We start from the raw sequence: 21,119 nt of genomic DNA, 5'->3' as shown, positions 1-21,119 counted from the left end.
AAAAAGACAAGATTACATTTAAAAGAGGTGGATCCTTCTTTGAAATTAACAGTGAATCTACATTTCTTTGGAAATAAAAATTGAGGATTTAAAAAAAATCCCCTTACAAGCATCAAAATGTACACAGTGGCATTTTGAATCTACGTTTAGACCAGGGGTTCCCAAAGTGGGGGTCGCAATGACCCCGATTGGGGGTCGCAAGATGATTACAAAAAAAAAAGGAAAATTTAAAAAAAAGGAAAAAAAGAAAAAAAATTGATAATTTTTTTTTAGATATATATATATTTTTATTATTATTAATAATAACGTTTGCATATAATTTGTTTTCTTTGACAGTCTACTAGCGCAGTGTTTCTCAAACTTTTTCTTTTTTTTTTCTGAAAATAATTCACTAGCTACTTCCGACCCATGGGACCTTATTTCGGAAAAATTATGTATTGAAGTCACTGGGGAGAGAAAGATTATCTTTCGATCCCGTTTGAATTGTGCCACGAATTACACATTTGATGTTTGTCAATCTTAAAAATGAATTTCCATGTCCAGAAAGTCACAGTTTGTCGTGAAGCTGTTGAAATATAAGACTATGAAAATATGCAACTGGAAAGACTACAAATCCCAGAATCCCGTTCCCGCATGCTGGCTCTTATGAACCGACTAACTCCCCTTCTGTGTATGTACAGCTCTCGACATGCCCAGACTTGAAGTGATTTTCACCTCTTTTAATACTTTTCGCCTCATTCTGAAAGAAAGAAGTGAAATGTGCCAACGTGACGGCCGTCTTGGTGTGTGGTGCGAGACGGGAGATGTAGTTCATTGAGCGGTTTCACATAAATAAAAGTGTTACTTCACATTTTTACGACACATTTTTATTTTTTTTACTTGCAAAATTTTCTTTTAAATTGACAAACATCATATTTGTAATTCGTGGCACAATTCAAACGGGATCGAAAGATAATCTTTCTCTCGCCATTGACTTCAATACATACTTTTTCCGAAATAAGGTCCCATGGAGCTAAATTATGCTGGAAACTGCATCAATTGAAATACTAAAAAGCAAGCTAACACTCCAGAGAAACAAGATGTCAGCCGTAACACCTTCCTCCAAAGTGTGACTGAGCTTTTAGCACCATGAAAAGTGTGTTACTTGTTGAAATTGACAGGGATTGCATCCACTTTAGACTTATTCCCTTTAAACAGGAGCTTCTGCCGCCACTCAATAAATACCCAGTTCAGTATTTCCCCTCAGCTAGAAAAACTCAATGTCCTTTTAATGACACCACTCCTAAATACCAAAACACTTAGCCCTGCCATCCATGATTTCAATTTTTTTATTCAATTGATATTGATGCTATGCATGTTTGATTATTGCATCACATCTAAGCATGCGAGCAAAATTTGAATGGCAAACCAAATACGATCGTCTTTATTTATTTAACCACCAGAGGGAAAAGCTGTTGGTAAAATCAAATGGTACTGGGGTAATGTATACAAGAACTTACCATTAAACCCAAGCAAAGTGTGTGATACAGATACAATATAATATAATATTGTATCTAAGGAAATAGAATAAAGTCAGGTCAAGCCCTTTGTCCAAAATGTTTGCCGTAATTTGCTACTCTTCTCTTCACGGATAGAAAAAAGCTAATCAATTATTTCCCCACTGTTATCCATGGTTCATGCTTTATATGATTCTGATTGACTCCGTATAATTTCTATCCACTTCAAACTAAATTATCTGTAATTTGGAGCTGATGTAGACAATAATACTCTTTTCAGTCAACATCCCTGCCCTCTGTCCAGTTCTTGTTCCTAGCTTTGAACTTCCATTATTTCCTGTTCGTGTTCCAATTACTGAGATAATGGTAGAGGACCGTGTGCATGCAATTCTCAGGAACGTTTCTGATGGGCCAGTCTCGCCTTACCTTTCTCCACGTAATGACTTCAGAGACGAGGTTCACAGGCAGCCACTGCGAGTCAGTATAGAGATGCCACTCAATTGATTGAAATGGAAGGGTTTCCACCCTAAGATATTACCTCTCATTGTACAGACTCACAAGCAGCAGTTACCCTTAGAATCGCACAAAGATATCGTGATTGTCACGTCATGCTTTTGGACCACAGTGGGAGAACTTTAATGAACTGTTTGAAGGTTGTGTGCTCCTAAAATAGATATTCACATACTGTATCACTTGAAGTTCCCTAAAAAGCATTATTTATTGTTTTATTTGATACATTATAAAACATATTATTAAGACAATTATACAGATTATTCGTCATGATCCATTCCATTTTGACTGTGCATTTATTTTGCTCTGGTTGATGCCCATTTTCATTCAATAACTCATCTGACATTGACTTTCCTATTCACACTTGTGAAGTAGTATACGTTATTTTCTTAAATGCAAATAACCTCTATGTAACTCTTTTGAATTGTTTTTGTTTTACCTGTAATTGTTGCCACAACATGAAAAGTGTTCCCTGATGGCCAATCGATGTCATTGAGACTCTTTGTCTAGATCGTCTCCAATATATTTAGGTGTTTCTGCCTATCTTTTGATAACAATGTTTAGCTACTAAACAGCTGACTAAAATGATCTAATGTGTGCTAATTCCTCGAGTAGAATGTCTACTCCCAGCTGTTAAGACTGGGATGCAGTCCATGGGGTTGGACATATCTACACAGGGAAGCAATCGTCTTTCACAGAATCCACTATGTTGCGCTGTCATGTTTCCACAGCAGAGCTGCGAACAGACAAACCAAACATGGCTATAAAAAGGGCCAAACCTGTATTTTATGTTGCCTTACCTTGGATTTATTTGGTTCCATCTGCTTTTTGTAATAGTTATCATCGAATGAAGCATATCTATTTTTGGTTGCTAGGATTCTGGCATAGATATAAAGCCTAATGAAACAAAAAGCTTAATACTTTAAGTACTCTAATTCTGGCGGGTCTATCTCATGCTGTGTTGCGCCCAAAAGAAAAACTGTTTTTCTTTGCTGTAGAGAATTTCTCGGGAATATATTTATTTATTTTTACTGTGTGTGTGTGTGTGTGGCCAGGTTGTCTTTCTTCTGGGGTATTGGAATGAATTTCTACATGGAAATCGCCAAGCTGAGGGCAGGCAGGAAGTTGTGGGCCACGCTCATTAAAGAGAACTTCCAGCCCAAGAATACCAAATCTCTGCTCCTCCGCACACATTGCCAGACCTCAGGCTGGTCCCTCACTGAACAAGTAAGTATACGTGAAAATGTCCAACTCAATCATAGCAAAAATTAAGAAAAGGAAATGAAGAACTTTCCATGTACGGATTCCCTTTCAGGATCCGTACAACAATGTGGTCCGTACGGTGATTGAGGCCATGGCGGCTGTATTTGGTGGGACCCAGTCCCTCCATACCAACTCATTCGATGAAGCTCTGGGACTGCCCACAGTAAAAAGCGCTCGCATTGCCAGGAACACTCAGATCATCATCCAGGAAGAGTCGGGCATCCCCAAAGTCGCCGATCCTTGGGGGGGCTCGCACATGATGGAGTCTCTCACGGATGACGTCTATAACACAGCCTTAAAGGTTTGTCATGGCGAATTATGGAAAATCTTTAACTCTTTTCTGTTTCCTGTTGAAAACCCAAGCGTTATATACACCTAATGACTAAATTAGAAGTAATCCATCATCATTGAGTCACCCTTTTAACAAGCTGTGTTTTCCTTTGTACAGTTCATTCAAGAAATTGAAGAGGTGGGAGGCATGGCCAAAGCTGTGGCAGAGGGCATTCCAAAACTTCGTATTGAGGAATGTGCCGCTCGCAGACAGGCCCGCATTGACTCAGGTACTGTATGATTACATCATAAGCTGATTGCCTTTAAACATTTTTTAATCTTTCATATTTTTCCTCAGAATGGAGTTCTTAATGTGCTCTACCTCTTAACTTCAGAGCTGCAATGACATTTCAAATGGTGATTTCTTTCTTTCTTTTGGAAAAAGATAGAAATCTATTAACTTATTCTTGATCTTGTTTGTCTTCTTTTTTTAAAAATATTTGTATTTACATGAAAAAAGTGTAACAGTGCATTACAGCAATTAAGGCATTTTCATTTTTTCCCCCAAAAGAACCCTTACTAATTTTCCCTCAACCTCGCCCCATCCCAACCCATCCCACTGAACCCTCTCCCGGAGCACTGAGGCAACAGTACATCAATTACATACCAAGTGATAGACACAATAATATACATGCACATACACGTACCTGCATACATACGTACCTGCATGCATACATACATACATACATACATACATACATACATACATACATACATACATGTACACATACTAACACATATATCCAGGGATGTCACACGGGCTGCATGTGTGGTGGACACATGTAATCATCTCGGAATTATAGACAGATAAAGGGAGAATCCCTACAGCGAAACCATTTCAGGGGGAAGACCGTCTACATAACTGATCAGTGGCCTCCAATGAGCGTAAAACTTATCTGAGGAACCCCGGAGAGTAAAGTTAATTTTTTCCAAATTTAAAAGAGACATAGTATCACTCAGCCACATTTTAAAGGAGGGAGGTGAAGGAGATTTCCACAAAAGAAAGATTTTCCTACGAGCAATCAAGGAGGTAAAGGCAATGACATTGGTTTGAGTGTTTTAATGTTAATTTCATCTGGGGGCCTACCGAAAATAGCTACATGAGGGGATGGAGAGATTTTTAGACCTACAATTTCAGAAATACATTCGAAGAAAGATTGCCAGAAGCTAGATAATTTAGGGCGCAACCAGAACATGTGAGTCAGGTCGCAGGGGGCCTGGGAACATCTATCACACCTGTGATCCAATCTATCTGGATAATTCCTGGAGAGCTTAGCCTTGCTATAATGTAATCTATTGAGAACTTTAAACTGTATTAGGCTGAGTCTAGCGCAACTGGAGGATGAGTTAACGGCTCTCAGGGCCTCCTTCCAAAAGTCATCAGAGAAGGTGATCTATAGTTCCTTTTCCCAATTAGTTCTAATCTTGTTAATGGCAGATTCATCAACCGGAGAAAAAAGATTACACAAATAAGAAACATGGCGCCTAGACAAATTTCTTGCTTTAAGTACAAGATTCACTCCACTGGGAGGCAGGGATTGGGGGAATTGTGGAGAGTGGGTCTTAACAAAATCCCTTAGTTGAAAGTATCTAAAGAAATCAGATCCTTTTACAGGGTTCCCGCGGTGTCTTAAAAAGTCTAAGATTTGATCATCTGAATTTCAGGCCTTGAAAGAGGTCTTAAATATGACCAAAAAAATTAAGAAAGGTCTTAAAAATGATCGGATTTGAAAGGTACTTCTGTGTTGCGATAGCGTCTAAATGTGTTTTGGGGGGAAATGTCCGGGCTGCAAAGTAACCAGTGCGGTAATAGCCTTTCAGTTCCCCCCAACAATTTGTATTGAAATAAATCAACATGGAACCAGTAATCACTAACTTTGTTTCCCCCGGCCCTTTATCGGAGAACACCCAACTAGTAACCTGGCAACCAAGCTTCAGCTTGCGGCAGTCAGAAACTCATGTATCTTCGAATCTACTTTCAAATATATATGGGGAAGTGTAAGTTCAACCGTATTTGCTTGGAAAACATTGAATTTATTGATTGGTTGAAACCAGTGGAGGGGAACGTGTTTGAAGCCCGCCGCACCTTTTGCAAAATAAATTAGCGTTTGTTTTGCTAATGTAACGTTTGCTAGTGCAGCTTTAGCTAGTGCAGCAGCTCCCGCAACAACACCGGGCGACGTTTGGGTCTACGACTACGTCAACCCTAAAAGCGGAGGTGCTGTAGACGCTAAATACCGCAGCTAAACACCAATCGTACAACAGCAACGATGAAAGGTTTTATCCAAGGCAGCAGAGATCTGAATATAGCTCTTGTCACTTTCTCTCACACACACACACACACACACACACACACACACACACACACACACACACGGGCTGCTCGATTATGGCAAATCATAATCACGATTATTTTGGTCAATAATTGATATCACGATTATTAAATACGATTATTCATTGACTTTGAAAACATCCATTTATTGAACTTTAAAACAAACTAGAGAATGCAATTCCTGCAGAAATTGCTAGTGGGAATGCTTTATGCTGAAAAGCTGATGCTAAACTGCCATGCTGAAATGTAATGTGTAAGAAGAAAGTGAAGAATTTAGATTGAAATGATACATGAACACTTAAATGTGTGATGAGAGAAGAAAAGAAAGTAAAAAGGCTTGGAAAAGCAGCAGAATATTTGAACTGGAAACTTTTGAACTAACTTGATGGCGAATTATCTGTCGCCATGCCAATGGCATTTGATGACATCCCAAAAATACGCTTAGATGCGTTGATGGCTGCATCGTTACCAAACCTGTGAAGTTTTGGGCCGTTTGGAGCATTTTCACTGAAATGAGAAAACCGTGTTTCATGGTGAGCATTGTGTTGCCATGGCAACGGCATTTGAAGAAATCTCAAAACTGTCCCGTAGATGTCTTCATGGCTGGACTGTTAGCACACGTGAAGTTTGAGCACTTTTTGAACATTTTCATAGGAGTTATAGCGACATCGTCTTTTATCGCGAGGGATGCGTTTCCATGGAAACGGAATATGATGACACCCCATAATTGACGTAGAGCTGTTGTGGGGTAGCTTGACGTTTCATAGAGGGTGCTCAAACATTTAGGGTTTCCAGTGGCGTTTTTATATGTACAAAAAACTTAGATGTCTATAAATAAGCTTCTGCAGTGACGTTGTCACGCCCTGGCTCAAGGATGGACAAGGAAGGAGACCACACATGATTCATCCAATTGAAGTGCATTTATTTAAAGAAATTAAATTAAGTATGAAGTCAGTTAATCAGTAATGTGTGTGGGTGTGTGAACATGCATCAGTATATAAAGAAAGAACAAATCAACCAACCAACCAACCAACCAACCAACCAACCAACCAACCAACCAACCAACGTCCAGCAGAGCCAAGAAACCCAAGAGGAGAGCGAGACTTGACTGCTCAGGCACCCATACTTGTAGCTGAGCTGTCAACCCAAATCAGGTGTCAGCAATCTCTCCTGATTTGGGGAGTGGCTAACCAGGGACCTGAGTCTAAGGCCTAGGGGCCGTCACACCTCCCCCCTTAAGAATGAGGTAGCACCTCAGATCCTGAAATAAAACAAGAACATTAGACACAATATTTTCTTCCAATTCATAAATCCGAGTAACACGTTTCAGAGCACATCAAAACTGCATTATAAGCCTATCAAAAGTGATGCTAGGCAAAGAAGGAACTATGACAAAAAGTACATAAGGTGACTACCGAAATTTGCACAAAACCCGCAATCATTACAGCCTAACCCCAGGAAAAGCAACTACTGCTGCTTAGTGGATGAAACAGGGAATGCCTGTACGGCCAAAACTTCAAGAAGAATGGGACGAAGCTCCCTTTGCCTGCCCCATCTTACCCAAAGAGGTTACTATAGCTCTCTTTCACATACTTCCGTGTGTTACAAATGTTGCACTCTGACCTTCTAGCCCAATTGACATTGCCACATGTTTTGCACCTCCAATCATTTACACCGAAAAGACCCCTGCTCTTCCCAGCCAGAGTTTTCCAACTATCTGTTCCTCCAGCTTTCATCATCTGTACCGTCATGGTTCTCTTCCTGCCACATCTGTAACAACTGCTTCTTCTAGCAAAGTTCATCATTCCACATTATCCGGACAAAACCAGTCCTCGCCTCTAACTTGAAAACTCTTTCATGCAATGTTTATTTTGTTACCCCTGAATGGCTTTGCATGAACTGGCCAAACACGACCACCTGCCAGGTCATTTCCCAAAATGATGTACACTCCAGTCACGGGCAACTCTGGACGAACACCAACCTCCACTTCACTCTGGACCAAATCACAGGACAGAAACAGTTTATGCTCAGGCACAGAAATGGTTTGCAGACCAATCCCTCTGACTGGAACACAGCGCCCCATATCTGAATCTGGAGAAAAAGGCAAGATGGCCTCCCTCACAAAAGTATTCAAAGCGCCTGAGTCTCTCAAAATCCTGACTTGAACTTTCTTGTCACTCCCAACTAGAGTTACAAAACCGTCACACATAAACGAAGCATAACCCGACTCAACCTCTGAGATATCAATTGCCTTACCCTGCATTTGCAATGGAGCCAAGACTTCTGTTTCACCAACTCTGGGATTATGAATAGTTGTAGCCAAACCAACTGACTTCACATGAAAATTGTTGCTTTTCCCCTCTAGCAAAGGACATTCTTTTTTCCAATGACCCTGTTGATGGCAATAATGACACACATTTGCATTGCTTGTGCCATTAGGATGCTGTGCAAACTTTGGGGACAAAGATCCTGCTTTCTGAGATTCATTCCTTTCATAACGCTCACCAAAGATGCGCCTGTGCGTCAACACATACTCATCAGCCAGTACTGCTGCCTCCCTAGGACATGTGACTTTATGTTCATTAATATAGGTTGCAATGTTCTCAGGGACAGACTGTTTCAACTGCTCCAGAATGATTAAATCACATAACTGATCCAATGTTTTTACACCAGAAGAAGAGTACCAGCGCTTGACATGCAAGATCAAATCCCGTGCAAATTCCACATGTGTTTTGTTACCACTCTTTCGCCAGTCTCTAAAACGTTGGCGGTATGCTTCAGGCACCAACTAATAAGCCTTCAAAACAGACGATTTCACCGTATCATAATCTTTACAGGCGTCAGAAGATAAAGCGGAGTAGGCTTCTTGTGCTTTACCTGTAAACACACACTGCAACATTAAAGTTCTGTCCTCATCAGGCCAGCCCCTTGATTCAGCAACACGCTCAAACAGACAAAAAAAAGTGTCTATATCATTTTCATTAAACTTTGGCAACAACAGTAAATTACTTGCAACATCAAAGCGTGAACTTACAAGTTCCTCATTCAAAGCCGCTGCCGACATTTTACCTGCCCTAATCAAAGCCAATTTTTGCAGTTCCAAATCCAGTTTCATTTGTTCTAGCCTCAAAATCAACAATTGTTCCTGTTGTTCAAATGTCAAGTCAGACACATAATTAATGACAATGCTCTTACCTCCCCTGTCCATCAGTACCGCACAGTCTAGCAAGTGAGCCTTTATAACAATTTTCAGGGTTTCCCTTGTTTGTTTGGAATTAAAATCAACAGACTAATAATGAGCAATCTTCACCAACTGCTCCTTTGTACATTGCTCCAACAACTCATCCGAGGGACACTGAACAAAATCTTCCAAAATGTTAGCCATATCAAACCACAAAAATCTAGCAACCTAGATAACCAAATTAAGGTAACATACACCAAACCTTTACACTATGGCAACAACAACAACAACTGGTAACTCCCCATGCTCAACTAACTAATTAGAGTATGTTTCTTATCTGACTAAACTCGTACCTAGTCTTCGTACAGATACTTGTGGTGGGTATTTATTCACTGAAACCCAGTGGTACTGGAAGGCAACTGTATACACAACGACCCCACAAGAAACCATGGATTTGATCCCGAGACAACTGCTCTAGCCACTTTCTCTGTCACACTAAACCCAACCCCCGACAACAGACTCTCTATTAGAACCTGCTGCTTGGCCTCACAGAGGAGAACACCACGTCACATGCCACACCAAACATTTAGCATATTTACCTCAAAGAAAACTGGCCCAAACTAGATTATAATAAAGCTCTCCAAAACAACTACATCCATGTGTGATACTCCAACCTAAATTAGCACAGAAAATTCATACCAACAAAATGTATGTCAAAATTTGACTTTTGACTTTAGACGAGCCCCCATGTCACGCCCTGGCTCAAGGACGGACAAAGGAAGGAGACCACACATGATTCATCCAATTGAAGTGCATTTATTTAAAGAAACTAAATTAACTATGAAGTCAGTTAATCAGTAATGTGTGTAGTGTGTGGGTGTGTGAATATGCATCAGTATATAAAGAAAGAACAAACAAACAAACCAACCAATCAACCAAACAAACAAGGTCCAGTAGAGCCAAGAAACCCAAGAGGAGAGTGAGACTGACTGCTCAGGCACCCATACTTGTAGCTGAGCAGTCAACCCAAATCAGGTGTCAGCAATCTATACTGATTTGGGCAGTGGCTAACCAGGGACCTGAGTCTAAGGCCTAGGGGCCGTCACAACGTGCAGTGAGGTTCATGGCTGGTGAGGCACTGGCTCTGACTCTTCAGGTTTACAAATATTATATTTTGACCTAAATCAAAATGTAATATCATTTTCAAAAGCTTTTTTTGTCTGATTTTAAACAGACAGTTCAACAAAAGGATACCCAAAAAAATGTAATTTTATCATTTAAATATTCACTTCTTCTCTCTTAGTAAGATCCCATTTTCAATAAAATTGCGGTCTTACCTTGACTTGAAGATGAAGTCCATTTGCCTATCCTTCTGGACAAAAATCTCTATTACTTTTTTGAAAAAGTCCTCATTATGTTCTTGTAGTTTCAAAAGTCAAATCATAAATCTAATCGATAGATTTATGATTAGAAAATTATAAAAGTATGTAGTATAGACATGTGGATATTATCCGGCTGAACAAAACGGATCTTATTTCGAGCTATTTTCTAAAATCCTATGGAGAAATGTCATTGCTTTTTTGTTGAAGGAAGCCATGCGCAGCTTACTTCCGGGTTATAGGACGTGTCACTGCACCTCTCTCATCTCCTCTTCACACACCACACTTTTCGCGGCACACGTACTTACAGCCAATCAGCTCTGAATTATGTGAGATGACATATGGTGGGGATGGCAGCTCAGTGCCCCTATGGTCATTATTTTTTTGCCACACACATTAAATAGGAAAATATTCTGAGCATGCGCAGTGTAGTTTTTACAGTCACCATTCAGTTAGACAGTGAGAGGGAGGGGCATGATCGGGTTTTGTCCCACATGGCTCTAAACAGCTCAACAGGCACACACTGTAGACACTAATTAGAAGAACAAAGACTAAAACAGCAATGTACAGACAAATCAGATGATTAAACATGTTCTTAAAATGTGTTTTATATATTTATTTATTTGTAGCATTTTTTTGTAATCATGTTTTTTTAATACTTTCTGCTGACACTAGGTGGGGCTGTGCCTTCACTAGGGCTATGCCCCACCTAGTGTCGCCACTGAGTCGCCACTGAGGGTTTCCCATTAATGTACCGGTCGCTACAGTGGAATTTCCTACTGCAACACTCCCCATGCAAATACACAGTGTGACAGTTACACTGAAGGCTGGAGGCCTATTCAGTGGGGCAAAAAAGTATTTAGTCAGCGACCAATTGTGCAAGTTCTCCCACTTAAAAAGATGAGAGGCCTGTAATTTTCCTCCTAGGTATACCTCAACTATGAGAGACAAAATGAGAAAAAAAAAATCCAGAAAATCACATTGTCTGATTTTTAAAGAATTTATTTGCAAATTATGGTGGAAAATAAGTATTTGGTCAATAACAAAAGTTAATCTCAATACTTTGTTATATACCCTTTGTTGGCAATGACAGAGGTCAAACGTTTTCTTTAAGTCTTCACAAGGTTTTCACACACTGTTGCTGGTATTTTGGCCCATTCCTCCATGCAGATCTCCTCTAGAGCAGTGATGTTTTGGGGCTGTCGCTGGGCAACACAGACTTTCAACTCCCTCCAAAGATTGTCTATGGGGTTGAGATCTGGAGACTGACTAGGCCACTCCAGGACCTTGAAATGCTTCTTACGAAGCCACTCCTTCGTTGCCCGGGCGGTGTGTTTGGGATCATTGTCATGCTGAAAGACCCAGCCACGTTTCATCTTCAATGCCCTTGCTGATGGAAGGAGGTTGTCACTCAAAATCTCACGATACATGGCCCCATTCATTCTTTCCTTTACACGGATCAGTCGTCCTGGTCCCTTTGCAGAAAAACAGCCCCAAAGCATGATGTTTCCACCCCCATGTTTCACAGTAGGTATGGTGTTCTTTGGATTCAACTCAGCATTCTTTCTCCTCCAAACACGTCTAGTTGAGTTTTTAGCAAAAAGTTCTATTTTGGTTTCATCTGACCATATGACAATCTCCCAATCCTCTTCTGGATCATCTAAATGCTCTCTAGCAAACTTCAGACGGGCCTGGACATGTACTGGCTTAAGCAGGGGGACACGTCTGGCACTGCAGGATTTGAGTCCCTGGCGGCGTAGTGTGTTACTGATGGTAGCCTTTGTTACTTTGGTCCCAGCTCTCTGCAGGTCATTGACTAGGTCCCCCCATGTGGTTCTGGGATTTTTGCTCACCGTTCTTGTGATCATTTTGACCCCACGGAGTGAGATCTTGCGTGGAGCCCCAGATCGAGGGAGATTATCAGTGGTCTTGTATGTCTTCCATTTTCTAATAATTGCTCCCACAGTTGATTTCTTCACACCAAGCTGCTTACCTATTGCAGATTCAGTCTTCCCAGCCTGGTGCAGGTATACAATTTTGTTTCTGGTGTCCTTTGACAGCTCTTTGGTCTTGGCCATAGTGGAGTTTGGAGTGTGACTGTTTGAGGTTGTGGACAGGTGTCTTTTATACTGATAACGAGTTCAAAGAGGTGCCATTAATACAGTTAACAAGTGGAGGACAGAGGAGGCTCTTAAAGAAGAAGTTACAGGTCTGTGAGAGCCAGAAATCTTGTTTGTTTGTAGGTGACCAAATACTTATTTTCCACCATAATTTGCAAATAAATTCTTTAAAAATCAGACAATGCGGGGAAACGGTGGACCTAGTGTCCCGATCGGAGTGGGAATAATAATAATAATAATCCGTGCATTTTATCCATTCATTTCCCCAACATTGTGGTTAAAAAAAAACACATTTAATCCATGTTGGTGTACTACAACTACAAAAAGCATTGGTTTTTTTTCTCATCAGGAAATGCAGACTGGCTCTAACAAACGATTTTTAAATCATCATCCTCACGATCATTTAATTTATCATATGTTCGCCGAATTGACATGAAAGCACTAATAAATGTAGTTTCATCCACTTGAGTTTACAACTACAAAAATAATCGATTTGCTTTTATATCACATCCTACGGGAGGAAATTCAGCAGCTCTCACTACCGATTTTAAATCCTAATTTAATCATCATCTTCACCACGATCATTTATGTTTATGTTCGCCGAATTGACATGAAAGCACTGACAAATATGAATATACTGTAGTCAACTTCATTAAAACGTTATTAACGTGCCTAAACTCAGTAATTCACAATTTCTACGCATGACAGCACACTTTGTCCGTGTTTGGCTCTCTCGCCGCACAGTGAAGCGTTCCCGCATTGACGTCACTTCCGGCTTCCCCCAAAACTTCCAAATTAGTCGAAATTTCCCCGCGATGTTCGAAATTATTGATATTTATCGGAACGGTATCGCACCTTCTTTTTTAAACTGACGGTTCGAGATGACTAGTAGCCCAATATTTCATTGCACAACAGTTGTTGGGATGCTGTCACAGGCTCTTTAAAGGCGTCTTTCGACCATGTATAACCACTCTGGAGTTTTGTACTTTGTGATATTCTACCATTAATAATCATGGCTTCTGTTTTTTCTACGTTAATTTTGTAGCCTGAATAATATCCATATTAGGTTATCAATTTCTTTAAATGTGGTATTGTTGTTGTCGGTTCTGTTAAATACAGTAGTACATAATCTGCATAGAGAGACAATTTATTAGGGATGGGTATCGTTAAGGTTTTAACGGTACTACTACTTTTATCGATACCACTTATCGATCCGCTCTTTTAACGGTACTTTCATCGGTTCTTTTGGAGAAAAAAACGAGTTAAACTAGCTAAACAAATTGTGAAAAAAACTAACATTGCTTTTTATTTAAGTTAAATACATAATATTTCACATCAAAAGAAACAATGTTTTATCAAATCGTATTAAATAATCTGATGACAGAATTGTAAACAGAATATCTGAAACTTTAACAAAATAAATAACTCAGTTACCTCTATCATTAACCCATGTTTGTATAATTTAGTTAACTCTGTGTGTTGCTGCTAGCATACATAACATACCTGACGTGGAAACGTTACTCGTGGATGGTGCTACAGCGCTACTAGAAAGACAGTCGAAAACGGTACATTTCTCCGTCTGAATGTGGTGCACTTTAGCTAAATGTTTCGACAAATTGCTCGTGTTACCGCCCTTACATGCTAAACTCTTATTGCACTTTTGGTAACGAGCATTGTCCACATCGAGACGGGTAAAGTTTACCACACCTCGGAGCACGTTCTCTCCGCCATCTCCTCCGTGTGTGTGTGTTGCTGCATGTAGCAGCTGGCTGCGTGTGTGTAAACTGCCCCGCCCCCTCGCACACAGACAGGGGAGATAGATCTCTCGTCTGGATTGGAAAGATCGTGAATACTAAATAGACGCATTTTGCAGTCTTTTTGCATATTAGAAACGGAGTTGGCGACGCTATAACTGCAATATAATGTTTGTGTAGCAATAACACATATGACATATGTTTTACATGTCTCCAGTACCGATAAAAAGACTGATAACGTCAGAGCTTAACGGTACCACGGTCTTTAATAATTCAGCCCCGGGGCCCGTTTAATACCGGGGTTCGGTACCCATCCCTACAATATATGCACCTCACAATTTATTTCAATTCCTTTTATTCTCATATCACCCCTTACCAGTTGTGCTAACGGCTCAATGCTAATGGGAAAAAGGAGGGGGGATAGAGGGCACCCCTGCCTACATCCACGTTCCAATGTAAATATGTCTGTCTGTCCGCCTTAACAGCGGCTTGTGGTTCTGAATAAAGTGTTTGTATCCAATTCATGAAATTAGGACCAAATTGTAATCGTTTTAGTGTTTGAGTCAGGAATTGCCATGATACCCGATCAAAGGCCTTTTGGGCATCCAGTGATATAATCATTGCTTTATCCCTCTGATATGACATTATATTAAACAGCCTTCTATTGTTATCTCCATAGTGTCTCCCAGTAATAAAACCTGTCTGATCAGGATGAATAATACGAGTGATACCTTTACTGACACATTTAGCTAAAATCGCTGTCAGAATGCGCAAGTTTCCATTCAATAATGATATTGGCCTGTAAGATTGGCATTCAGTCGGATCTTTACCCTCTTTATGTATAACTACTATAGTGGCTTCTCTCAAGGAGGGAGCCATAATCTTTGCCTTTAATGCGTAGTGATACGCTTTTAATAAAAGTGGGGATAATTTGTCAACGAAAGTTTTGTAGAATTCCTTAATGAATCCATCTGGTCCAGGACTTTTATTATTTTTCAGAGTAGCTATAACTTGCTTAATTTCCAAATCTGCTATTGGTTCGTCTAATCCCTTGGCCGCTGATTCTGTTAATTCAGTCAAATGTATGTCTTTCAGAAATGTTTCCAATTGTGTATCACCAGTGCAGGTGTTTGAGAGGGATTTGTAAAACTCTGCAAAGGACGCTGCTATTTCATCTGGTCTGGTGTGGAATTTGGAGTTCTTTGATTTTATGCTGTTCATTATATTAGACGACTGCTGTTTCTTTAGTCTAAATGCCAGTCGACTTGCCGTATTCATAATATCGCTGATTAGTGAACCCTCAATCTTACCTGCTAGTAAGCTGTTTTATTAAGGCACGGTGTGGCATATCGTTTATGCTCTTTTTCTAGTCCCTTTTATTTTATCCTCTAATTCCCGTTGTTTGGCATCCTTTTTCTTTTTCTTAGCACACGTGTACGAAATGATACGACCTCTGATAAACGCTTTGGCACAATCCCATAATATAAGAGTTGATGTTTCTGGTGAGTCATTATTTTCTAGATCAGGGGTCTCCAACCTTTCTTCATCTGAGAGCTACTTTGAAAAAATGAAAGTGGCCAAGAGCTACTTGCATCACATCGCTTACATTTATTTACATAGCCCTCATCAGTTGAAGGAAGCTATACTTTTGTACACGTGTGAAATTGCAATACCCAAAGCTTATCAAAAATCTTAACTTCACATCAAGGCCCAAGAAAACGAAAATGTCTCACATATTATTATGGCCCACATAGTAATTACATCACTGAACATTCCCATACGTCCTTAATGTCTCCCTTCATTTGATCCATTTCACCCCGAATTGCAATTGTGTTGGTGGTGATTTCTGACCTGACAGTCTGCAGTTCACTTTTGAGCAGGCCAAATTCCTTTGCAAGGGCGTTCTTCACTTCTTCCCATAACATATTAGCCAACTCTCCCCTCAGGGATGACAGGACGTCTGCCTTGATCTTTTTAGCGGTCATACCTCTGGCTTCGGTCCGGTCAGGTGACGCTCCGTTACGGTTGGCTGGAGTACCCTGCGCCGGAGATTGTTCAGGCCTTTTCTTAAATGTATATTTCCGCAGATTTGCCGCCATCAAAGTCGGAATTTCGGACTTAGTTAAGGCTATAATATCTTCAAGCTTCTTTTAGTGAGGTTTTGATGTGAATAACGCCGTTTAAGTATAAAACTCTGCAGGAGCTCTGAAAAAGACGTCTCACCCCATACCCTGCTCACTAGCGCCCCCCGAACAGTATCTTTTTAACTGTTGATTACCCTGAACGTATAATTCAACTGAAAAACCAATACAAAAATAAATTAAATAAATTATACATTTAAATAAATAATATCAAAATAATAAATACCAATAAACAAGATCAACAAATATTTTGGAGCGCACTTCCACAAGCTACTAAACATACATAAATATGATAAATAAAACCACAGAAAAACACACACACACACTTTTTGTCTAACACGCTAACACAGTTCTGTGCTGTTATGTTCAGTCATTGTTCTTATGTTGAACATGAATACATTTACTTTGTAAGTAATTATGGGACATATTTCTTCTTTCATAGCAATTTTCCTTCATACTTTCTTGCCGTGAAATAAGTCTTAAATTATATTCAAAGTCTTACATTTGAGTTGGCAAAACCTGCAGGAACCCTGTTTTAGATTAAAGGCAACCCGTAGTTGGTCAAAACTGGCAAACAGACTATCAATGTATAACTCCCCTATGCAGCGGAGGCCTTCCCTCTCCAAGTGAGAAAATCGGGGGTCAATTGTGGCTGGTAAAAGTAGATGGTTGTTACAGACAGGTGTTGCTTCAGGAAGAGTAAGCCAACCAAAGTGACGTCTAACTTGTGCCCAGATCTTTAAAGTGCCGATTACAACGGGGATAGATGTGAATTGTGAGGGGGAATGGGGTAGAGTGCTACACGCGAGGGCTTGAAGAGACGTGGATCGACATGAGTTGGCCTCCACAAGACACCAGTTACTCTGCGGCGAAGTCAGTGTTGTAGTCAAGTCACCATTTCACAAGTCCAAGTCACTCTCGAGTCACCACTCTTCGAGTCCAAGTCCGAGTCACCAAGGGAGAGTCGTAGTCGAGTCCGAGTCCAAGTCTGAGTCAGCCACGGAGTGTCCGAGTCATCATTACCTGTGTTCGAGTCACAAGTGTTCATGTATCGCCCAAGGAGTGTCCAAGTCGAGTCCGAGTCATTATTACCTGCGTTCGAGTCCAAGTCCGAGTCACCCAAGGAGTGTCCAACTCGAGTCCGAGTCATCATTACCTGTGTTCGAGTCCAAGTCCGAGTCACCCAAGGAGTGTCCGAGTCGAGTCCGAGTCATCATTACCTGTGTTCGAGTCCAAGTCAAGTCCGAGTCACAAGTCTTCATGTATCGCCCAAGGAGTGTCCAATCGAGTCCGAGTCATCATTACCTGCGTTCGAGTCCAAGTCCGAGTCACCCAAGGAGTGTCCGAGTCGAGTCCGAGTCATCATTACCTGTGTTCGATTCCAAGTCAAGTCTTAGTCACAAGTCTTCATGTATTAACCTTCGTGGATATATGTGTTGAAATGTAGCTGCTCCTTTACATTGCTTTTATCCTGTCATGTTATACTAATCTGTCTATTGAACTACTGTGAAGCGAGTTTGGCTACAATTCTTGTAATAGGTGCTATACAAATATAAAGCTTATTATTAATATTATTATTGTAAATTACCTTTAATATGTCCAACTATATTTAAAGTGAGTTAACTTTTAGAGAAGTGATTATATTTGTATGCCAATATTTTCCGATGGTAAGTTTTCGTTTTGCACTTTTATTTTGATAGTAATAAGATCGGGGCTCTTATGTTGAAGGAATTTTTAACAGTTAAATCAGTTTACCAATAAAGATTAAGCCCCAGAAAGCACATGGCTACTTAGCATGCAAAATGAGACATTCTGCATGTTAAGTAGCCATGTGCTTTCGTGTTATCGGCTGAATCTTTATTTATTGATTAGATCACGTTACTCTGATGATAGTGTTCAAGCCTATATGTCTGAACTCGATCCTTAGAGTAATGTGTTACGGAGCCTTCTCTTCAATCTTGTTTCCACATAACGAGCATTTTGCGCTGCTCTTTTCCAATGTGGAAGCAGAATGTGGGAAAGCATACAGCATGATGCGGGGTGTGTCCTAGATATGTTTAGACTGGAATAGCGTGGCCCAGTCCGTGAACTCGCCTCACAGGTGCACAAGCCAGGATAGAGGACATCAGACTCCAGAGAAAACTTGCTCGAGTCCGAGTCCGAGTCGGGGCGTCAATGTACAAGTCGAGTCCGAGTCATCGTGGGGGGAAAAATTCACGAGTTCGATTCCGAGTCCAAGTCATCGTGCGCGAGAATTCACAAGTCCAAGTCCGAGTCACGTCAATCAGTGCGCGAGTCCGAGTCACGAGTCCCAAAAATCGGCACGCTATCTCTGGGTTTCCCTTTATAAATCACAGTCAACTCGAAATGCGGCGCAGCTTTTGCGGGCTTCACGTAACGCCCATATTTGCCTATAAATAGTCAAAGAAACGCCCATTCATTCATTTTGACTGACTGCATGAAGAAGATCGCAGGAAATGACGACAGAACAGCTAAAAAAGACATTTCACACCGTGTCAGATTTTGGTTATTTTGGGGAGGTCGAGATAAATCATATTGTTTGGTGGATGCAGTTTGAACCAGAGTAGCAGCATGGAGGTTGGATCGTCACCAAAATAAATAAATAAGTGGTCCGAAAAAGGTTAATGACAAAAAGAACACACATAACCTTCCTCAGGCAGTGTGTTTGTACCGGCGACAGGAGACACCCCCTTGATGAGAAACATAATAATCCACCAGTTAAAGAAAATATAACTAATGTGTTGTTATATTAGCTGTACAATTTACCATATATTGTGTTCTTAGTTTCCATACCTCCCGTGTTTTACGAGCGACTTATCAATTAGGCTATTGGCGAACGGCATAAAACATGATAGTATATAAAACCATGCTCGTATCTATACAACCTACAGAAATGCAAAACGGCGTGAGTTTAAAGTAATTCTGTCCTTCTGTTTACCGCATCATTTATGAGAATACATTTATTAACAAGAGAACCTAATCGAGGGGTGTTCAATAACATTTCCGTATTTATTTATTTCTTCAAGTTATATTTTTGTGTGCAATGAGGAGTCTCAAACATGTGTTTGTTAAATCATTTTAAGATTGGCTTTAATCAATTTGTGAAAATGAATTCTTCATTTATGATAAATGAGAGGTAACATTCTATTTATGGTATTATTTCCACATATTTCTCTCCATTCTTCCTTCTGCCAACGGTGTTGCAGTTTCTCGTCTCTCCCGTTTTTGTGCTTAGTGCGTACACATGGGTCAGAGTTCGCGTGGAGGACCGAACAGTGAGTAGAAACTGGCATAGGCCATCTTTTGTGTGTATGCACTGTTTATAAATGAGGCCCCTGGGCATTATATTCATTTGTATCATCTGAACTCTTCCTGCTAAAGAGAGTGGCAGATGGCCCCACATTTTTAGGTCAGATTTGACTGTTGCCGTCAGGACAGTAAGATTTTGTTTTCGTAGCACACTAAAAGACTACGTGATTGCAATGCCCAGATATTTAAACCCTGAGTTGGATATTCCAAAAGGCAACAACAACGGAGGTAATTCTGTAGCCAATTGGTTGATAGGGAAACATATTCACGCTTTTGGATGTTTAATTTGTATCCTGAAAATGAACCAAAAGTGAGAGTATGTGTGAATTACTAGCTATAGGATCGCGCACATACAGAAGAAGGTCGTCAGCATATAACGAGACCCTATGTTCGATATCCCCTCTCTGAATCCCCTTAATTCCTCTCTGCTTTTAGAGCAATTGACAATTGCTCAATAGCAATTGTCAATAGTAGTGGGGCAAGCGGACACCCCTGACGCGTGCCGCGGAAAAGAGGGAATAATTTGGCGCACTGGGTGTTTGTACATAGAGAGGAGTGAGGAGAAGAGTACAGAAGTCTAGATCTGATCTAGATCTGTCTAGTGTTGGGTCTATTACACAATTCATATCTCCTCCCAGTATCAATAGATGGGGATTCAAATCGGAGATGGTGGAGAATAGCGATTTCACAAAATGATGATCATCCCAATTGGGAGCATACATAGAAACTAAGATGACCGGCTTCTGATATTGTGCCAGAAATAATGACATAACGTCCATTTGGATCTAAAATTCTATTGGTAGGGGTGAAATTTACTTTTTTCCAAACTAAAATGGCTGTGCGCCTTGTTAAATTGCGAATTAAAGATTTGTCCAATCCACGGCCTCTTCAGCTTTTGCTGATCAGAGTTACAGAGATGTGTCTCCTGTATAAACATTATATCCGCATTCAGGTTTTTAAGATGTGTCATAATCTTTGTGCGTTTCACCGAAGCATTCAACCCACCAGTGTTCAAAGAGAGTATCCTGACCACCTGCCCACCACAAGTAGTGCTGCGTACCGGTACGCCGAACCGGTACTGTTTAGGTTTAGGTTAAAACCGGAACGTCGGGAACCGGTACTTACGTATATTCTCCTTTTTGTTCTAAACCATCTAAAACCTTCCATAGATCGAGAAATTTGCGCTGAGAAAAGACGGAAAAAACATTGTTTTGGCTTCTGATATGGCGGCCATTACTGAACTCACGAAGTCTCGCAAAATATCGCAACTGCTCGCGAGATCT

General features: G+C 40.5%; 1 protein-coding gene across 1 annotated transcript in view; it reads left to right on the top strand.

Annotated features, from left to right (window-relative positions):
- The window catches only part of mmut (methylmalonyl CoA mutase), a 44,913-nt gene that overhangs the window by 3,888 nt on the left and 19,906 nt on the right, over nt 1-21,119 (top strand). The window contains exons 5-7 of the mRNA XM_079643103.1: nt 3,062-3,233; nt 3,322-3,570; nt 3,718-3,829. Of these exons, the coding sequence (XP_079499229.1) occupies nt 3,062-3,233; nt 3,322-3,570; nt 3,718-3,829 (533 nt within the window). The remainder of the gene's footprint in view (nt 1-3,061; nt 3,234-3,321; nt 3,571-3,717; nt 3,830-21,119) is intronic.

Source organism: Notothenia rossii (genome assembly GCF_949606895.1).
Source record: "Notothenia rossii genome assembly, chromosome: 8".
Classification (NCBI taxonomy): Eukaryota; Metazoa; Chordata; class Actinopteri; order Perciformes; family Nototheniidae; genus Notothenia; species Notothenia rossii.
The sequence above is the reverse complement of the archived record's forward strand: the minus strand, read 5'-3'. Positions and strand labels throughout refer to the sequence as shown.